Below are 22,805 nucleotides of genomic sequence, written 5' to 3'. Positions count from 1 at the left end.
GTGATACATTCTCTTTTTTCCCTAAATTCCAGCCTAAATTCTCTGTTTAGTTAGGTTGGTATTTTTCCCTGATGACTTGTCTTTCTACAGTTGGGGGCAGCCTGGTCCTGAATATTTAACAATTCCTTTCTAAAATACACCCAGCCTTCCTAAACTCCTTTACACTTCAGAACTGACTACCAAGGGAGTCTGTCAATCACTGTCCTAAACAGGCCAAAGTCTGCTCATTGGAAGTCCAGAGTGGAAGTTCTGCTGGTACCCCTCTTTATGTCAATAAATACTGACAATTTATGTCACTCCATAAATTTAATTTAATTAATTAATTTTAATTAAAAATTAAACCATTTTCCAATTTAACAATTAAATTGGAAAATTTAATTTTCCAATACTGAAACAATTTAATTTTCCAATACTGAAACTCTAACATTTCCTGGCCACTATGTCCAGGATAAACACTGACTAGCAAATCACTCACCAGTCCTTCTGTGTTCACAAACAACAGGTCTAGCAGGACACCTTCTCTGGTAGGTAGGTTCACTTACAAGTTGTGTTAGGAAGTTGTCTTCCACACACTCCAGGAACTTCCTAGATTGTTTCCTCTTTGCTTTGTCATGTTTCCAGAAGGCATCTGGCAAGTTGAAGTCACCCATGAATACAAGGGTCGGCAACCATGAGACCTCAGCCACCTGCTGGTAGGATGCCTCCTCTGTCTGATCGTCCTGGTTGGGTGGAATATGACAGACTCCCACCACCATGATGTCCACCCTGCTGACCTTCCCCCTGATTTTTGCCCACACACACATGCAGTTCCACCTCACTACCTCTCCTGTTTTGCCTGTGTCTTCTAAAGGGCTTATATGTATCCATTGCAGCACTCCAGTCGTGAGAGTCACCCCACCACGTTTCTGTGATAGCAAATACATAACTTTCCTGTTGTACAATGGCTTCCAGCTCCCTGTGCTTGCTGCCCATACTGTGTGCACTGCTGTAGGTGCACCTCAGCTGGGCTAATGGTTTTGCCCTGGTCACAAGCCTCCTGCCCCTAAGCTGGTCCTTAGTAGCCTGGTCTTATCCCTTCCCCCCTTTGAGAATGGTTTAAGACTTCTTGATCTTCCCTGCTAATTCCTGGGCCATAGTTTCTGTGAATCTGTCTTGACTGAGTTAAGAAAAATATCTATGGGGCAGGTGTGTTGTAAAGATTTGTCCTGTATTGTAAGTGAAGTGGCTTTGTTGAAGATAATTATCACATCACAGTGTAATGCTAAATGAGATATCTCAGGTCAGTTGAGAAGTCAACCATACTGACATTTCAGGATTCTGCAGAGAATGTAATACTTCCAGTACTGACAAGGTGGAGTGAGAAGATGCTATCAGACTTAATGTTGTACTAGCTCTAATCTACAAAATATAAATGTCTTAAGTGAGGAAACAGTAATTACTCTGTTCTCTCATTTTTCAAAGACTAAGAAGCGATGGTAGTTTTCTCAATTGTTGCAAAAATATTTTTTGAAAGAAACCATCCCAAAACTCAGGAGAGGAAGGTAGAAAAGAACTGATGTTTCCAAAATAAGAAAATTTTCATAACAGAAAAAAAAAAAAAGAAAAAAAACATGGCATTTTAACAACTATGTTGGCATAGATCTCAATGTATCACATGAAAAGCTGACAAGATCTTACAGATTTCCTTTGTTTCTTTGACTACAGTTAGAAGAAAATACTTCATAAAATGCATTCTACAATCATTTTAATTGTTAGCAAGCAGAGTTGTGTGAAACTAGCTTTATACATACAGCTTATATACAGTGTGTACAGAAGCACAGCAACAGACACTTCCAAAAGGTGCACATTGGGTTAGCAACATGCCTAGTAAAGCTCCAGACAGATGAACTAATGCCCCCATGCCATGCTACAAGAATTTGCAAGGAGCTATATACAATTTAGTTTACTTACTTGAAACAGACTTTGAATATTAGGTCTGGGAAATAATGAAGCAAAACTGTGCTGATTTCCTGACAAGAAGGTGTTATAATCTGCCCCGGAACATCTTCTCCTCACAACAAAAAGGAACAGACTGTAGCTTTCCGTTCTGCCAGAAAGCTGGCTCATGCTGTCCTTACCACACACAGCAATTTAAGACATTGAGTGGAGAACATGAATCAAACAGAAGCATCAAATCTGCTACAAATAAGATTATTGTCTTTCCGGTAGGGCACCTGTATCATCTGGTAATGTCCACATCAGAAAAATTCATTTAGGAAATAAAAACCACAATGGATTTAGAAGTTCATAAAAGGCTATGCAGTGTAGCAAGACTGTCAAACAAAATAAGGAGCAGGGAACCACAAAAACCCCAGCAGAAATAAACAGAAGATTTGATCACAGTCAGTGATAAGCATCAAGAATTGACAAAGGAAGACTTTAAGCTTTAGTGCTTTGCAGGTGTAAAATATGTGTGAGTGAAAAGGACTCAAGACTGATCAGAAGAGAAGAATCCAAAACTTTGTCTGGCATCCAGGAGGAATTAGTGATATAAAATTAAAAAGTAGTTTGGAGAACATGTGGGCTCATACAAAACTAAGGCATTAAGAAAGAGAAGCAAAATGGAAAAAAAGGAGGATGAGGCAGTGCCAGGCAGTTATGGATGTGTCCTGGTTCCAGGCAGAAAAGAGTTCATTTCTACAGTAGCCAGGAGGGACATGACCAGGACCCCAGGGTTTCTCTATACCACCTCATGCCAAAGCAGGGGGCAGGGAAGGGATGGGTTCCTTCCAGTCAGGCCGATGGTGAAGTGAGGGTCCAGGTAGTGCTAAGTTCTGCATGGTGAGTGCTTGCATGTGAATCCTTCACTTCATGTTATTTAATTTTAATAACACTCTCTTATTAATATTTCTGTTGCTACTGTTTGTTGCTTATTTCATTGCTGTTTCTAGTAGATTGTTATAATCTCAACCCTTGATATGTACCTTTTGTGCCTTCAATTTCTTGTCTCCATCCTGCTGCAGGGAGAGGGAGAGAAGGAAGTGGGGAGTGAGACAGCGGCACATGCTTTGGAGTGTTTCAGTGGGAACACTAAATTGGGGAAATCCATCCCTAAACTATGACAAAATTACAACTTTCTAAACCGCCATACATAGATTTACAAGTTCATGCTAATCAGCTCCATTGTATAAAGTCTTCTAAGGAGCCACTGAAGCCAGAGGGCAACTGCAACCAGCAAGGTTGGGTAGGTCATATGGAGCCAGTCTAAACTGAACTTAATAAGTTCTCTCATTTGAATGCTGCACACAACTTTAACTACATTACATTCTCCTATGGGTCTCACCTGCTGGACCATGCCAGTTTCCATTAAGAACTTCTATCAGTTACTTTCCCTGTTGAGTGGTTACAACTGGGAATTTATATTTTTTTCAGATAATTAGCTAGAACACTTACAATTTACATCAATACAACTTCTCACTGCTTTAAATATTGGGGTAGGGATATAACTAGTCTTGAAGAAAGAGGAATTGAGAAAGAAATTTTGAACTTCAGGTGGTTCACAGAGTTACAAACAGAACTAAATAAGCGCAAGTGTATTATTAAGGACAAAGCAAACAATGAACTGATACACTGCATTAGCACTTCAGCTTTTGAAATTAAAAGACTAGCAATTAATTCCAAAATCCAAACTAAATTTCTAGTGTACTCTCTAGTATTCACCTTAGAGAAGTCACTGCAGAAGTACAGGATACAGTGTTATGACAGAGACAGACCTGTGCTGGAGCAGGGGTAATTGTAAATAAAAACATACCTAAAATTAAATTTGGCTCATGAACTGGCCATAAAAAACTACTTCCACAAGGTGCCTTTGTCTGCTGTTACTGCCCCTTCTAAGAAAGATGCTGTGATCATTTTCCCTGGAGCTCAGACACGATAGTCTCACCTAGCCTAGGAATGATTATTTGTCAGATTCTCTGCCACTGTATAACAGGGGATTCAGCTTTGTCTATCCCCCTTCAAACTTTTATATGAACAGCCTTGTATAAGTAGCAGCAATAAACTCCAGACATTGTGTCTATTTGACTACCTGTGCTGACATGTGATCTGGTTAAAGAAAAAATAAATTAAAAGTTTAATTGAATCCAAAATGCCTAACAGTCTTAATCAGCAAAGCTAGCACACACCACAGAGCTAAAATCATGCAAAATCTATTAAAGCAAAATGTAAACCTGGATCAATATTCAGTTAAAAATACGTATTTTCAGATCAGAAAATCTATACTTTTTAAAGCAATATTATATCGGATACACTGCTTTCCTTTATGGAAAACATATATCAGCATCTCCTTTAAAGTACAATATGATGTCAGTCCGTTCTGTTTTCACAATAAAACATACTCTTCACTTCTAAGAGTCAGATGGTGTGAAATAACCTCAGATTGTCCAGAATTTAACAGATCCTCTCTTCTGAGGACTGTCTAAGAACAAAATCCAAAACTGAGTTACAAGCTGCAAAAGAAAAGTTCGGATTAGTTTCACAGTCAAAAATCACACTCCTTAGATCATAATGACATTTCTTGTTTCAAGTTGTGCCCATTCAGTTGTGTCATGGTAGTTACTGGGTTCCTGGAATTGCTTTTCAGGGAAGTCATTTGAATGGCAGAGGAGTTGCACAAGTAGCTGGCAGATCTCTCTTTCTGACCTTTCTTCCTGCAGCGAAGCTGGTTGTTGAAATGTCTTCTAAAACTCTCACTGAGAAAATACAGTGCAAATGGGTTGACACAAGAGTTGCAGAAGCTTAGCACTCGGGCCACTAAGGTAACAACCATATGTCCCATCGATGGATCAATCTTATTGTAATGAAAAGATCTGTACATGTATAGCACGTGGTTAGGAAACCAGCAGATAGCGAAGAAGCCAACAAAAACTAAAACAATTTTTGCCAGACGCTTCCGAGTTTCCATCTAAAAAGATAAAGAGAACACAAATGAACAACAACAAATAGATCCACATAACAGAATTAACTAAAATATGTCGCATTTTGCTCGGTATTAGCTTCAACTATGAGTACGGTCATGAGTAAGACCAGCAAAAAATGCTTCCTTCAGGGCTTGAATTACTTTTGCTATCTCATTTACTTTCCTTTTCACCACGTCATGAAATGCAACCTCTTCTGTTGAGATCTCAGTGCCTGGCTCAAAATTTAAGCTTTAGTTAGAAAGCTATTTGGAATCTGTTGCCTTCAAAATCGAGAGATATCATGAGATAGACATCACTAGGGTGTTAGCTATAGAGTGGTACTTATATCCCTTTGTTTTTCACTGAGGGTCTCAGCTTGCATCTTTCTCCTAGAGAAACCAACAAAATTGATTACAGCATCCGAAGCATCTTAATTCCAGGGTAAGGTGAAAGGTTCCATTAATTGCAATAACATCACAAAATGTGCCTTAATTGCAGTGCTAAGGTGTAACAGATTACATTGTAGATACTGAGAGTGGCTGAAAAGATGGCAGGATATGAGCCTACACAGTGGTTCCAAACGGAGAGAGGGAGATAAACTGGCCAGGTAGAAGGCACCAAAGAGGGGCAGAAAGTTTCCCCATATTCCTCCTAAAAGATTTATTATATATATCAGGCACGAAGGTTTTGCAGAGGAAGGAAAGTTTTCTACTCTGCTCAGTTTTCTGGGGAAAAAGAAAACCAATCAAGTGAACTTATTCTAACAGTTTTTCAAAATCTGTGAAATTAATCTTTAAATAGTTTTCTTGGGTCTATCTAAACAAAAAACAGCGGGGAAATCAAAAAAGATGGAAAAACTCCAGCATTCAAATATGGTAGCATTTGCATTCAGATTGTGAGAGCAGTCTAAAAGGGGCAGAAATATAGTGCAAATATCACACTTGGCCTAAAGTAATGTGAGCTTATAGCAATAGTCTGAATTTATTTCCTCTTGCTGGAAAATAAGTAAGTACAGCAGAATTTTCTATTCTTCTGAGCCTCATAGATTAACAAAGAGAAAAAAACCTAAGTATAATGAAAAAATGTGTTCTTACTTTGAAAATACATGTGAGTTCAGAAATGTGGTATAAATTAAATATTGTTTCCATCCAGAGGGTTCAGCCAAAAGGCTCTCTATATTTCACAGGAAAATAAAATAATACATGAAGTGCTAATATGTATGCACTTTTGACAAGAAACAGACTAGAGTAGAAATGAAATGTTGCTAAAAAGGACATTAAGGAACGTAGTCTTTCTAAAAGAATGTGCATGCAAAGAGATTTCTGTGAGTATGAAATTTTTCTAAATTACTGGCAGAGAAAACCATTCAAAACTGTATAAATGGCCATAAGTATTTTTCTCTATCAATACTAATGCTTTTGCAAAGTCGTTGAGGCACTTTCACCACAAGAGCTGTTGTTTGTACACATGTGAGTTCCTGCCAACGTTACTCTCTTATTGCTTCCTGTGCCTTACGGGGAAGATTGGCTTTGTCCAGCATTTTCAAATGCTTTGTCTCAAAGACATACAGAATCTATACCATGAGTTTTATAGCATCTCTAACAGAAAGGGTATTAGAAAGGTACAAGTTCAGTATTGTATCTGAGAAAATAAAAAAAAATCAGTTAATCCTCTCTGTTCCCATTTCCAGCACTCCTTCATCTGAGAAGAATCTTAGATTCCCTAAGTAAAGTTTCCCCTGCCTATGTCAGTTTTCTCATTTCCAAGCACAAAAAACCAGAGACAATTTCCAAAACATTCATGTAAGATTTCTTTCCTGAAATGACTGCCTATAAAGACAGTAGGTCTGCCTATAGGTGAAGCCACCATCATTAACTACAAAAATATCATTCATCAGTAAGAACACAAGTAATGGTTACAGTAACAGCACATACAAACATATATACCAATCTTATTTGCTGTTAGGAATGTGCATTCATGGCAATGAATTTATAACTTTCCTTGTTCTTAATCATTACATACTGGGATTAATATTGAGTAATTGTGGAAACGAGGAAAAATTTGAGATAATTCTTGGCTTAATTTATGTGGAAACTGAACTAATCATCTGCAAAATCCAATAAGTTGGATGTTATAATTCCTTGACTTTCATTTATAAATGTATACAGCACACAAATCTTTTACCAGGATGTAGAAAGCAAATTGCTTACCTGTCTTTTGGAATGCTCACTGTGTTCCCCAGGGATGTTGTGCGCACTTTTTATTAAACTCTTTGCAATATGATAGTAGTAGATACTGATAATTACAAGAGGGACAAGGAAATACACAAGGAAAAGCAGCACAGAATGGATCTTTGGGTGCATGTCATCTGTCAAGGGGTATGGTATGCAAGCTGTGAAAGTGGCGTTATCTGTGTCATTGATGTGAGCCAGTTGGGAGAACACTGCTTCAGGAACTGCCAGGAGCGTGGAGATTACCCAGATGGCAGTGGCTTTAAGACAGGTCCATAGCACTGCACTGGAGGTCTGGATGTCCATGGGATTTACAATTGCTTTGTACCTGAAATTCATCAAAATGCAGATGCAAATTAAAAGGTACTCAAATTCAACACACAATGCACAAGCTTACTTCATATCTTTGATTAAAATAGTGTCATGGTTTTTTCTTATTTGAAATGTCAAGGGGCTTGTATTCTTTCTTTAACTTGCATTCTCTAAATCTCTACCTTTTTTTATATATACACGCAACAGAGGAGGCAGAAGGAGCCCTGGATACAACCTGTGGCTGTAGGTGCCCATTCTGTGCCAGAGTGGTGAAAGTGAACAATCAGCCGTGTCTCTACCCTTTGCTTCTCCAAATACTGCCAAAAAATCTCCGAATGTGCATCCTAGCTCCACACTCCATGTGTACCAGCACATGCACACTTAGTGTTTCCTTCCTTCTTTCCTCAGCGCCTGAAGCCCAGGGCTCTCTCTTGCTGCCACCACAACTCTCCCACTCTAGGATGCTCCAAAGCCCCCTCAGAGGAATCTTGAATTTCCATAAAGTCAGGCATGTATGACTCCCCACAGCCTGTGCAGAAAGTATTAAACGCTTCCATAAAGTAAACATTTCCACATCAATAGCTGGAAGCTGCTGCTCTACACTGCATTTTGGAAAACTGTCTCATAATGTATGATTGCATATAGACCTTTGTGGAACTGGTAATTTCATAGCCCCTGCAATGGAAACAGGAAGCGAATGGAAATATCACTCTAGACCAAAGTAAAATAAATGAATAGAAGTAGGCTTTGGTCCAGAATTCTGTTATTAAAAGAAAAAAATCAGTGCAGGAGGTGATACAAAATAAACTTTCCACAAGAAAATGTTCATATAATATGGGCAAATATGATTTGAGAAAAATATTTCAAGAATACCTTAAAGTTTCACTTAGATTTTTAATTTATTTTATTTTTTTAAATGTAAGTAAATTATGCTTTAATGATTTTATTAAAAACTAAACCTTAAACAAAGGTTAAACAAAACATTTCATTTTGTCCAAGCTGTGGTAATATCGAAGCTCATGAGATTTTTTTTAACTTCATTATTTTTTTGTTTCTACTTTCAATTTGATTTGGGATGGCTGTGATTTTTTCTGAAAGAGCAGAAGTTTTGAGAAGCAGAAAAATTATTCTTCTTTAATATTCAAAGAAAAGTTTAACAGAATAAGGGGACTCAGGAGAGATTCGTACTCCAACTACATAACTTTGTTCATCCTCGGGTGTTTGTAGTCAGTGGAGAAATACTTTCAAAGGGTGATTCAAATTTTAGGTATATTAAATCACCCTCTAGGGTGCTTGGTTTTTTTTCTCTGTTAGCTACACAATGAGCTTAGATTAAGGAGAACAGTAAATTAGATGCCTCTACTTTGTGATAAAAGTCCATATCCGTGCATGTTGATAGATATACATGCATATAGATGTATAAATATGTACAGGTATGAGCAAATGGCTAAATACTTATCAAGTTTATACCCAAATATAACATGGCTGCTGAAGGGAATGCTGATAAATGGAACTGTGATCCCAAATACCCCTTAGGGCTAATTTGCAGGTCCTGACAGGTAGTCCCTAGCCCCTCAACACCTTAAGCAGATGTTTGCAACTGGCTATGCCATGAAAACATTTGGAGCAGTGCACTGTCAGAGTACCCAAGTAAATCTTTCCTTCAGAGAATACATGAGTTGAAATGTGCCTTGGGATCCTCTTTCTCAGGTTTCTGATAAATTCTTTGATCATTAAATAATTAAAAATAATGGCTATTAATGTTCATAACCTCTCTAAATTCAGAGAGAGACTTTTTACTTTGTTTTCATCTATCATAGAGTAGAAAACAAAACTCCCCAAACTGTCTCTGTTAATTTATATCTACCATTCTGCAGTGAGAAACTCCCTGGACATCAAGGTGTAAAGAAAGGCTTTATACTGCCATAGGAAGGACAGAAGTTTCTGCACAAAGCATGAATAGCCCCAGCACAAATTGTGACCTTATTATTCAATAATTGCTTCCTATTGCTGTCTGCCTTTATTTCATTACATAAAGACAGACCCTCTATTTTTGAAGTGATGTCAAGTCCTTACACATCTGCTCATTTTTTAAAAAGTTTGCATTCTCAGGGAAGACCTGGTTGGGGGATTTTGGGGTACGGAGAGGACACTGGATAACAATAATGTTTTGTACTACAGATTTTTTCCTCTCCTTTTCCATTTCATTGCTTCAAAATATTTTGACCACAGTCCTATGACCCAAGTAAATGACCATGTCACAAATAATTGTTTTAGCAGTAAATTGGCCTAGTTAATCTCTAAATAGAAGACTTTTTAAGAAGTCTTTAAATTAGCAGAAGGTGTGACATACATTTGTACTTTGGCATATATTGCTGTTTCAGCAAATAGTATGCTTTTCCCTGAGCCATAACTTACTCCAAGTGGAAAGGCATTGGAGCAGAGTGCCCTTTTTCACAAAGCAGCTGAGTTTAGTGCAAAAAAAAACCCCTTCTTTTCTTCTACTTCCTACTTTACTGACTACAAGGTGGCACTTTTCCTAGGACTCAGCCCTTCACAGTACTCAGTGTCAACAGGAAGAAAAATGCACTGTGTTCTACAAAACCTATCATCTTGTTTATCTTTAAAAAGCTATAGAGTGAAAAGAAACAGGTTAGAGATAAAATGAAATGTAAAATGTGTAATGAGAAGTGTTTCCAAAGTTCTCTTCCTTTGTATAAAACCAGTGTAAGGCTAAAACATACCACCAGCCATTCAAATTACAAAGACCATATTTTCCATCAATAAAAACAATGTCAGTAAATTAGACTAATAGTGCAAGTTAGTCAAATTAGTAAGTAAATTCATCTTTTCTTTTATTTCACTGATGAAAAAAGAGCAAATTATAGGTTGCCATGAAGTTTGGGAAATAAGTACAAATATGCATTTGCTTTTAATTAAAAGCCTTAATTTAAATTCCGTCTTCCTATAGCCTCTATTATTATCACTGCTGACAAAGGGACCCCAACTCGAGAAATCCTTCCTGTCTTTGGAGCTGTGGTTTCTATCAACAGACACAAGCACAAACTTACCCACTCTCCTTCAGCAGATTGTTTTTTTCTATAGTGTGTTTTTCCATTTTAAAGTAATCTCCTCCCTTCTACACAATTCCAAAATAAATTAATGAAAAGAATATCCTCTTTCTCCAGAGGTGTAACATTTTGCTACTTTCTAAATATCAATCTATTTTACCTACTTCTCCTAACCTTTGCTTTCCAAAACTTTCTAAAGGTATTTCTCAGCTGCATTAGAATGGAAAGATCTACTCCTGTTTCTGCTGCATCCACAATGCTGTTTCCCTCCCACACACTTGATTTCAAAAGAAGCTGCTCCTTTACTAGACCTATGCTGTCCACCCTTTACTTTCCTACCTCTTTGTCTAGAATAATTTGTTGTGATGACCTTAAAAAAAACCCTAAAAATTAAACCCCAGAACAACTAGTCAATACTTAGGCAGCCAATGGAAAACAGCCCACCATTCTAACTAGATTATCCCCTTGCCCTTTGGATTCTGTGTGGTCTCTTGTCCTTTTTTAAAAGCCTTTCAGGTCAAGGACTTTCTTCTTATTGCTGTTTATATAGTACCTACCAGAACTAGGACCCTAATTTATCACCTAATTTCCTATGTGACATCACAATGAAAATAAATGTAATAATGAAGTGTCAGAAGCCAAGCAGAGACGCAATTCAGGCAGGGGAGTTTCACATTACTTTGCTTTAATTTTCATTTGAATCCTGGAGCTGGAGGGGTTGGTATTATCTGCCTCATTATAAATGAGCTTTTTAAAGTGATGTTGCTGTACCATTGTACTGCATTTCCTGCAAACTAGAGTAATTTATCAAAACCATTCATGTGTTAGTCTTTTATTGTGTCCCTGCATGGTGCTTTCAAACACAAAAATTTTAACAACATAAAAGCTTATAAATATGTGTGAAAAGGAAACCTGGATATATAATCAGTATTTGGTTAAAAATGCTCATATCATGTCCAGTTACAGTTCACTTGAATACAGTAAAATGAACTTTTGGATGGAACCAAAGCCCTTTCCTGGTATGGGCAGTTCAATTGGCCCAACTCCAGCTGAATCATTAAGATGAGAACAATTTATCTAGCTGAAAACATTGTGAGATCATTTGATCATTTGATTTGATATTTGCATTGTTCTGCTTTATTCTTATAAATTCTTGCAATGTAAAGTCTTTTTTTTTTCAGGTAATATCAATATTTTTATTCAGTGCTTATCTCTTGAGATCAGAGAATTTCATTCTCTCAGGAATGAGCATCTCTGAGGTCTGACAGTGATATAATGAACAGTATTTGAAATGCAGATTAGAAGACCATGTGTAAACACAAAGTCAGTGTCAATGACATGTGTTCTGTGTTTCTCAGGGGGAAAAACTTAAGATTTTTCTACTCTGTAAAAGTTTTCCACTCTGTAAAAATACACTGTGGTGAGCCAAAAACTATAAATAATGCTTCAACACTTATTGATGGTTCTCCACCCTGAAAAGAATCAAACCAGAAGTTTCCCAGGATGTTGGAGGGGTCTTTTTCTGCATGAAATGTATTACCTGTCCTGTCCACCCAGTGTTTCAGAGGAGAAATTTTCTCTTTCCTTTCTATTTTTTCTTCTCTTTCTACTTCTGCTACTTGCTATTTGCCTCACATTAGCTACTATGCATCTTAGAAGTTCATGTAAATCTTGCAATGCCAACTCATTGTCTGCAATCTGAACTTTTAGTTCTACTTCTCTAAAGCCATTAATTTATCTCTGCTCTAGTTAAAAGTCCATAAGTAATTTGTTCAATTCTGCTCCTGAATGCAATATTGGTAAATTGTTTCACCAGCTATTATTCAGAAAAGTTCATATATGTCAGTATTTCCAGTAAATTTACATTTAAGTTTGATAATTTCAAGTCACTGATGAACATGCTTTTACATATGTTAAGAAAGATTAATAGGTCTTCATTAGAGCTGCAGTTTCTCTACGTTTCTATTGTGAAAACGGAGTGGAGAGGGAGAAGAAAGAGGAACCAAAACTAATAAAGATACTACATCTATATGAGCAAACTAAACAGTGCCATAGTCTATTTTTAGGCCTGGAGGCCAAGTGGCATTGCCTGGACATCCATGGCTATTTAATTAATCTCTTCAATAGCCTAGCACAAGACCACCACATCCAAACAAATTAGGCAGTTTACACTTCTGTTGGTAATGGCCCCTGGGCTTGTGTTTAATCCTGAATCATGCCTAGAAATTGTTTAGAGAATACTGATTGACCCAGGTCAACACCACATCGTGGCCTTTTACAAAACCAGTTTGACAAGTGTCTGACTGCCAGTCCTCAATTCCGTGCTCTGGTACTTCTGAATATGGGTTTGTGCATGGATAGATATACACAGACATATGTGCATAGAAAAAACCCCCACACTTTCAGGTGCCTGAAAGCATCATCCAGAAGTCTCACACAATGGCTGGCCCCTCCCAACCCACTGTGCCCATTCTTTCTTGACTTTTAAAATAAGCAAGCAGTTGTATTTCCCCTGCTGTTTGTGCCAGGAGCTCCCCAGTTTGCACCTACTGAGCTTCATTTACAATCCTGAAACTGAGCACAGCCAAGTTGAGGAGTCTGATCTCAAAGTTATGTTTAAATAACGGCTGGGGAACACCAAAGTAATCAGCCCTGACAAAACTGCCACAGCAAAGGCAGGTCTGGCATGTGCCTCTCCAGGAAGAAATGGGGCCATTCATGCAGCCAGGGTATCTAGGAGCCATTGCCCAGGCCTGCGAGATAGTGGCTCAAAATCAACATTTCACCTGTGAGGAGAGAGCTTTATTCTTAGTCCCCTGCATCACACAAACAACTGGATATACTATTTTCCAGGAGGAAGTATAAGGAAGCTTAGTATGTGTATTCTCTTGGCTTCTATCGCCTTTCTGGACTATTTATCTCATTCCAACATTAATTTGGAATTCTGGATTTTGGACTGTGCTCAGGAGGGGTGGATAGGATGAGAGGAAAATCAGTACCTAGGTTAGATACCAGGCCTTGAAATGTGCAGCCTGGACAAGCCTAGGTACTGTTTGGTTTTGTCCCCTCTCCTTTTTAAAAAAGTTAGGAAACCAAAACTAACCTTATTTAATTCTTTCAGGGTTTATAGTCTCAATCCTGAAGGGTCAAAGGACTTTGAGAAAAGAGAAATCCATTTCTCCAAATGAGGTTGATCCAAATCCCACTGATACCCCAACCTTTAGACAGATGAGACAGAGTTGCAGGCTTGTCTGCATATTTACTATGCTCACATGGTTACTGCATGTCTCTCAGCAAAAATATCTGTACATACTTGAATAAAAATCATCACTGTTGGATCATAAGGTTGATAAAAATATCAATTACAGAAACTAGAACATCTGAAAGAAGAAATCCCAAGTGTAAAATATGCTTAGTGCCAGTTTACCATTATAAAATTCTTCCTGTTACAAAACAAATCCTCCCATTTTGTTGATGAATTCAGTTATAATCCTGGCCATGGCATACAACATACTGCTGTGGTGAACATTACATGGTCAGATGATTTTTAGAAATGTTACAAGCCAGGAAGAATTAAATAACCAAACTTCTATTAATACATCTAGAACAGACTTAGATTTTCCCATTTGAGAATGTACACCCTAAATCTCTAACTTCTAAATTCAAAATTCAACAAATTAATTTATTTAGTCCAGTATTATCATTTAAAAGCTCTACTCTCTCACTTTTAAACACATTTCCAGTTCAATTTTATTTCAACTTCTGATAGTGGTCTGCCCTGAAATCAATGTAGATGGAAAATAAACAAGTACACACCATGGTTTAAAAAAAAAGGAATATAAAAAGATTATAGAGGGAAAAGTTAATATAGCAATCCTTCAAATACATTTAATTGAACAAACTTGGAGCCAAAACATAAGCATTAAACTATTTTTAAAAAAATACTATGAGGAGCAGTTGGAAAAAAAAAAATGAAACAATCTTTGGGATAATCATGTGAAGAGAAAACCAAAATTATATCAGATATAGTAACCACTTATCAGAATAACCCATTTCTCTCATGTCTTTACACACACCACAATTTTATTTTGATATATGCTCATACAAAGCTGGAAATACACACATCTACGTGCAGCAGATGCAATTATGAAAAGCTTATGTGGACTGTTTGTCTCATGGTTATTTTCTCTGAAAAGTTGTGTCAATTCCAAAATACACTTCTCTTCAATGGACACCAAAGTATGTTTCCTCTTATTTCTACGAATTTAATGAAGTTGTAAGAACTTGCTATTTGTAATTACACTGTCAAATTATGCTGAATCTCAGCACGGATTTAGATGTGGAACCTGTTTAGACCTAGGGATCATGACTGCATATACCGTGTTTCATTAATACATAAAAAAAAACCATAAAATAATTTAGCACCAGAAATATATAGCCTGGTTCTACAGCAGAACTCATATCATAAATACACAAGTTCTTCTGTAATTAAGCAATTTAAAATGAAGCTTCAATTAAATTATCCCTTTTCAGGAAGATATTGAAGAGCTTCATCACACTGCACACATATACAGAGATGTATTACTTATTCTCTAACAAATTTATCATGTGAAGTCTTTTCCCTAGACAAAGCATTGGTAGAGCACACTTGATCTTTGATATAATTTCTGAGGATCTGCTAAATGCAGACGTGAGAACTCCAACACTCCAATTTGTATAAACCCATTCCAGTGTAATAGATAAGTGTACCCCATTATGCTGCGGGGCAAACAAATAAATAAATGGTGATATACATACTTGTTAAAAATTGGGCTGGATCTGCTGTTTAGCAGCTATTTTGTCTGTCACAGACACAGGCTTTTACTGGATAGCTCAAAGAAGCAGGAAACAGGAGGGATGGTTTTGAAGCTGTTTCTCTGTGTTTAGGTTGCAGCCTACAAGAGGCAAACAGACACCAGCACATGCAATAGGTTAAACAAAGAGGCTTCTGCCAGCACAACACAGGCACTGCATGGATCACTGACTGGGATGAACACCACAGCCATTCCTCACGTCCCCATCCCCAGGCTAAGCTGTTTCTGTACGGGTTGGAGAGTACACACAGGACATGCACAAAGGCAGGAGGTTTAACAGAAGTGTCTGTACAAAGTTGGAGAAACAGTTACCTAGCTTGACAAGAAAATGTTATTTGCTGAAAAGTCATTTCCAGCTGTGCAAAGACAGTCACAAGAGGAACTTCTCTAACAGTTGATTCGAATTGCCTGGCTTGGACAATATTACCCTAGAATAGTTAATCTACTCCAGACATAAAATTCTTTCTGCACTATTGGGGAGGGGATGGTTGTCCCACCTCTCTTTTTTTTTCTGGAATATTATATATCATATTCCTTTTATCTGCATAAGATGGATACAAATTAGTTGGAAAATTACTGGGTGGGGACAGGAGAGGACAGGCTTCATTGTTTAATTTGACAAAGGTTTTCTGACAAGCTTTATTTTGTGAGTCAAGTTTGCATATATGAACTAAAAGGCAAGTTGAAAAAATGCAACAGACAAAGCTTGTCAAACCTCTCTTAACTTTCTTTTGCATTGCTTGTTATTGCATAATTATAACCATACTGCTACAGCCTACAGTGAGAGAAACATCTGGACCATCATTTATTTTAATGTACTTCAATAATTCATTCATTCAATACATTTACCTGAAGTGTTAGGGTTTCTTAAATATATACTTATAGAATCTCATAGTTATACTTGGTCCTTATATTTTTGTTTTCCCATCTACTGTATACAGCTAAGGCATTGTTTTTCACTTATACAGATAATCTTCCATTTTACCTTTGATTATATTTTCTTTACTCTTTGGTTAACTATAAGTAATTTTCAAGATGTCATTTAATACTACTTTCCTCATAAGGACTCCTTAGTCCCTGACTATCAGCTATTAGAGCTCAAAAGGAAATAATTTCTGCTGTCCTGCTTCACCTGCACTACCACGTGTAATAAGAAATGAGGATTTTATATTTTTTCAATCACTGTATTTCAGCCTGAATCAGCATCTGCACTAATAAAAGAAGAAACTAAAAGTAAATTCTGAGAAAAGTAAAAAGAAGTTTTCATTAAGGTGATATTACTAATGAAAAATCCAAATAAGTTACTAAGACAGCTTTTCACACTTCAGAACATTTCCAAAGTTCCCAAAAAACAGGAGACAATAGACCAGCAAACTGAGGCAAAACAGATTTTGCTATCAGATGCCATCAGCACAGAGTGCAAACTTGCAAAAAAAATTTTTGATTTTTTTAAAAAAACAGATTGCAGTCTTCCAAATGTAAAACAAATAAAGAAAAAAAAAATAGAAGCAACAAATAGTTTAGCTCTGAAAATCTGTAGAACACACTTTAAGCCTCTCAGGCACTATATAGCTATTCAAGTATTAATTAAAAATTTTAAACTGTTACCTGTTGAAATTTTCAAACTGTACTGTTAATCAAGTACTTGTGTCATCAAAGGTGTCTTTATGTCACATTACTTAGGAAGAAAGCAAATACGATGCTTTTCCAATTTTAGTAGGGCTAATTCAGCTTTAATGTCTCCATTAGAGCGCAGCAGAACTGCATTAGAGCTAACACATTTAAATCTTTCATTAGAAAGAAAATTCAGAGTAGCAAAAGAACAGAATTAAATTTAATCCTATTTTTACAAATCACTTTAAAAATGAGGCATAAATGACAGCTAAAGAGGAAATGAAAGACTACATGGAACAAAGCTAAAGCTATTTGAAGGGGCTGCTTTTTATTCCTTCAAAGGCTGTTCACTCCAGATGTCTTGGCATTTTGTGGGTACCATACAATAACGTAGTAATGTCAGATGTGCACATTGTAGCACCCAGTCTTCATTCACTGCCCCCTGAGCTGTCCACACCAAGGTTAAAATGCCATCCAGACCTCTGAAAAGCATCCTGGAAACACCTTTCCATACCTCCCCGCTTATGTTCTTACCCTACCTAGACTCCTTCCCATGCACAAACCAGCAAGATCCCTCACCCTGAGAAGAAGATGAGGAGCCCTATGGGCCCAGTTTGCCTCCTGAACTAAATGTGTGGTCCATCATGGACACAAATTGGAAAAACACTTTGTGCAGCATTGAGCAAGTTCATTGGATGGTTGAAGTTAGGTTCATCCCTGGCTTCTGCCCTTTTTGCAGTGAAGAGATGCTAGCACACATTTTCTTCATGTGTGCCATGCTGCAGTCCCTCTGGCAAACACTTCTCACTTCTTTATTTTTATCCTCCTTATCAAAGAACACACCAAGTCCTGAGACTTTCTCATCAACATCCATTAGCCCTTGCCAAAACTGACCCTGGAGAAACAACCTCATTGAGGCCCCATTTCTCAATTCTTGTCCCACCACATCTTTAGGAAGTGCATCCCTGGCCATCATGCACCAGCTCTGGGCACTTTCAGGGTGCACTGAGTGCTACTAGGAGTGTTCTGTCCTACACTCTCCTTAGTTCCCCTCTTTTTTTTTTGTACATCTTTGTTTTTCAGCCCTCTTTCTTTTCCTCAAATGTCATCCACCCTATTAAATTCTCTTTCTGCTAATCACCCTCTCTTTTTTTTATTTGATTTTATGAAGAAGAGGAATATTAAGATTCGTAGAGGTGGTCTGGTTTCTCCACAATAGAGAAAACTCAGTGGCCATGAGGGGCAGGGTTGCTGTCCCTATATATCTCCTGTGTGGCAGTGAGAAGGGACAGCTGGCTCAGCAGCACAGCTCCTGTGCTGCCCTCTCCATCCCATAGGAGAGGGAGATTGCATCCTGCTCTGACACTGAAACCCTGCACCACCAGTGCCACCATGGCATCATCCCTGCTGCCACCATCCCCACCTTCAGCACTGGCCTCCAGCCCTCTCTGCCCCCACACGTGTGGGGCTGCAGAGGGCACCACTCCTCACTCCTGGCAGCCACACCTCCAGGAGCTCAGGGTGGGAAGAACCAGCTGCTGTTCCTGTGATGGGGATGGGCAACCTCAGGCAGATATGCTGCTAAATTCCATCTGCATGGAAGGGAAGCCTGGAAAGTATTGTTAAAAATTACCTATTCCATTTGTACACAAACACAAAAATCCCCAAATTAAAACTCAAACAGTGTCAATACAAGATAATGAAGCTTCTGAATAAAAGGTGCATGTTTGTCACACTGAAAGCATTACTGATGCTGAGAAGGACTTCTGTGACAAAAAATCTGTATGAAATAAAGCAACTTTAGAAAATATATATATGCAGTTATATACTACTACTTTTAATAAAGTAGTAGTACTTTTAGTAGTGGTAAAAGTACTATTTCTTCCTTCAGTTTGTTGGCAACAGTCATTCAGAGTTTATAGTTTCTGTAGCTACTTCTGTTATATGTATCACACACAAGGAAATTGTCATGCAGAATTTCCACATAAACAATAAGTGTTAATTAGACTGTGGAAACCAACACAACCTCCCTTATCCTGACTTCCACAGGCATGCTCCAAAGAATCCTAGGTATTGCTAAATCTATTCTTCAGTGTAATCAATATCTGGCATTCTAAACAGTCTCGCAGTTACAAGGAGCAAAAAGTAGGAAGGGCTTTAATTATCTCTTATTAAAATGTACTTTGAAGGTTATCTGTGAAAGAAGGGGCCACTAAGAAGACCAGACCAGATTGGCACTGGATTATAATGCAGCCCTCTTGGTGCCATCACTGCTTACAAACTGCTAACTCCTACCCTAGATTGATTTATCTGGAGAAAACACTGTCCCCAGCCAGGCCTCACCTCATCATCACCTCTTGGGTGCAGGATTGCTGCCAGCACTTCTGATGTGCCAGCATAACCACCCACAACTGATCTAGTTACAACATACATTAGAATCTGGCTACAGATTAGTGTCACAGAAACCCCTCCACACCAGTGCCTCCCCTCTAGTTCAACACAAGTGTTGTACAAAGACCACAGATTTGACTCCAGCTTCACTCAGCAGTCTCCTGGGCCCTAGGAGAGTGTCTCTGAAGTCACTGGAAGATCTTCTGACTGGAAAGTAAAAGTTTTTTGTTCTCAGTAACCTAAAATAAAACTACAAAGGTTAAAGAAACATTGCAAATTCCTAATATAAACATTTCTGACATTGGCATATACTGTGGAGTCCAAAATACTGGAGAAATGGATTTATTATGAACTTATTTGTTCTCAGCACACAAACTGTAACTGTTTTTTAGTATGTGCGATTCTAGATGCATTAAGCATAAACACAGTCAGTATTATAAATACTTGACTCTTACTAATATAAAAAGAAGGATATAAAATTATCTGGAAAAATCAAACAATGAATGCTCCAAAGCCATATAAAAAGCAAATGAATGAATCCTTAAACATTAAATTACCAGCATTCCCTCACATTGCATTTCTCTAGAGAGATGATCTCCACTAATTTCTTCTCTTTTCAAATAAGATGTACACCACAAGATAGTAAGGAGTAGAAATGGATCAGAAAGAGAACTGCAGGGTTTCCTTGGATCTGTAAGGATAGATTTTGATGGATTTAACTGAGGTAATCAGAGAGTAACAGATGTTCACCTTGAGGTATGTTTTGCAAGCTCTTCTTCAAAACCATAATCCATTTTCACAAGTTACAGTCTTTATAGACAAATATGTTATGTCCTGATTCAAACAGAACTGAAATTAATGTTCACTGAAGAATTAATGTTCACTGAAGTCTACCCTCAAGTGAAATCAAACAATTGACTGAATTAGCTAAAAAAATAGTTATTAGCCTATTAAACAAAATAAAGGGTTAAAAATTCTTTAAAAAAATAAAGTGTGAAGATATATTTCTAAACTCAGCTCTTCACATCATGCATAAATATAATGCAATGGCTCAGTTAAAAACCCAACAAAAGTAAAGGGGAGAATTTCTGTGGAGAAAGAATTAAACATTTTCATTTTTTGCTTAGATTTTAAAAAAAGAGATAATTTCATATAATTTAAGTTTGCAATTACACTGCAAGATTTTGTCTTTCAGCACCTGAAGCATATTCCTACAGCCACTCAGTTGCTATAAATTCCTTAAGTACCCATGCACAGTAATTGGGAGAAAGAACTGGGAATCCAGCTCTTTGTTTCTTCCTAATTTGACAAGTACGGAGATAAAAGTGTTACTTTCTAGGGTGTTTGGGGGTATTTTCTTTTTTCTTTTTTTTTTTCTTCTTCTTTTCTAATTGTTCAGAAGATAATAAGAATAGTTTGAACAAAAGTTTAAAACTGACAATTAAAACAGAGCAATTTGGTGTCCCTGAATTCCCAAAAGCTAAAGCAGTTCCTGCAGACACCTCTGGTAACCTGTTCTTCTACTAAGGCACAGACACACATACACACCCACATGTGTGCACCTTCTCAGCAGAAAGAAATAAATTGATTAAAAATACACCTGTGCCTAACTTGGTTTAAGTCATTCACTGCCTATTGACACAACACTGTGACTTGCAAGGATCATATCTGGCATCTAAAACCTTACTCCAATGAATAAAAATTCAATCTATGGACTGTTACAGGACCATCCCAGAGGTGCAGAATACTAAAGGGCTAAACACTTCTTGCAGCTGACACCCTGGAGGCTGGGGCCAGGCACAGCCCTTTCCAAATACCCTTTAACTTCAGTTAGTACCACTTGCCATCGGTCAGTGAGGGAAGGAGAAGCACGGGCACCTCACAGGTGGGAATGAGGGGATTGCAAACCTGGGATACCTTATCTAGAGAGCTGCTTTACCTTTCATCCAGCCTTAGCCCAATTTGCAGAGAGCTGAGGTGGCAGCCCAGCTTTCCTACCTGTCAGCACTGAGGGCGGTGAGGGTGAAGACAGAGACACCAACAGAGGTCAGCTGGATGACAGGGATGAGCTTGCAGCCCACTTCCCCAAAGAGCCACTCTTCAGAGAAATACCGGGAGGCATCCACAGGCACACAGGTCACTAGCAGGAGCAGATCACCAGCAGCGAGGCTGGAGATGAAGATGTTGGGCACACTTCTCATGGCGCAGTTGGAAATGAAGATCTTCATGAGGGTGATGTTGCCCAGCAAGCCGACGGTGATGATGAGCAGGTAGAGTGAAGGGATCACACAGCGGATGATGAACATGGCCGTGTCTCTCCCCGGGGACAGCAGGGCTGTGTCGGGCACCAGGTGGACACTCCCGTTCTCCCCGAGGGGCACTGCTGTGAGCTCGGGCCGGGGCTCCATCCTGCAGCTTCGCGTGGACTGAAGGTCTCCAGTGCAGTCTCCAGTGGGAGCCACAGGAAAGCTTCACTTCTCTGCAAGTCAATCAACTTTTCCCCCCTTCTCGACTGCCTTTCTTCCTATGCCTTCTTTGCCGAGCTTTCTCCCTTAAGAAATGCAGAGGAATGTCCGCCGGCGCAGCGGCCGGGGAGGGAAATAACAACTCCGGTGCGCTGCCCCACGGCTCTGTGGACAAGCGTCTCCCGGTGGGCAGCAGACCCTGAGCTGGGGGCAGAGAGCGCGGTCGGGACAGCCCTCCCGCGTCCCCGGGAGCCGCCGCGGCCAAGGCGCGGTCCGGCCGCTCCCCGGGGCCGCCGGCGCTGTCCGGCCGCGCCGGTGCTGCCCGCGCCCCGCTCCGCGGCACCGGCTTATACCTGGTACGGGAGGGGCCGCCCCGGCCCGCCCCTCCTCCTGCAGCGCCTGTGCTCCCGGCCCCGCGCCGCCGAGCTGCATCTGGCGGGCAAGGGAGAGGCGGATCCCGGAGCCGCCGCCGTCCCGCGGGGTCCCAGCCCCTGAGCGCGATGGGGACGACGTGGTGAGAGGGAGGGGAGAGGGAAGCCTCTCTCCCCGCCGCTGCCCACCGCAAAGCAGCCCCCGCCAGGCTCTGCCCGGCAACCCGGAGAGCTGACTGACACGCCGGACAGAACGCGGGATCGCCTCCGGAAACTTGTCTTTCAGCATCTTACTCCGGTGAAACCACAGTGCTTTGAACCGCAGGGTGGCAGGGAGCGAGGGGTGTGAGAATGAAGAGATGTTACTCCTGACATCCTGCTGAGGGTTATGCATCGATCCTACTCAAAGACATCAGCTGTGCTTAAAGGTTTGATTTGTGAAGCTGCATTTCACAGTGGTCTCGACTGTGGAAAGGGGGACAGGTGATGTGTTTTACCCACGACTTACTCCGCAAATAGTATAACGGTGGAGAATGAATTTTGTTTGCCTCTTTGAAGGG

General features: G+C 39.2%; 1 protein-coding gene across 1 annotated transcript; it reads right to left on the bottom strand.

The window, feature by feature from the left end:
- Nucleotides 1-540: 540 nt before the first annotated feature.
- NMBR (neuromedin B receptor) lies at nt 541-22,152 on the bottom strand. The gene is made up of 3 exons (XM_063391875.1): nt 21,408-22,152; nt 7,148-7,496; nt 541-4,942 (listed from the first exon to the last, which is right to left on the bottom strand). Exons 1-3 carry the CDS (start codon nt 21,815-21,817, stop codon nt 4,541-4,543), a joined length of 1,161 nt encoding a protein of 386 aa, XP_063247945.1. The 5' UTR covers nt 21,818-22,152; the 3' UTR covers nt 541-4,540.
- Between the last annotated feature and the right edge of the window lie 653 nt (nt 22,153-22,805).

This window comes from Prinia subflava, chromosome 2, assembly GCF_021018805.1.
Source record: "Prinia subflava isolate CZ2003 ecotype Zambia chromosome 2, Cam_Psub_1.2, whole genome shotgun sequence".
NCBI lineage: Eukaryota > Metazoa > Chordata > Aves > Passeriformes > Cisticolidae > Prinia > Prinia subflava.
The sequence above is the reverse complement of the archived record's forward strand: the minus strand, read 5'-3'. Positions and strand labels throughout refer to the sequence as shown.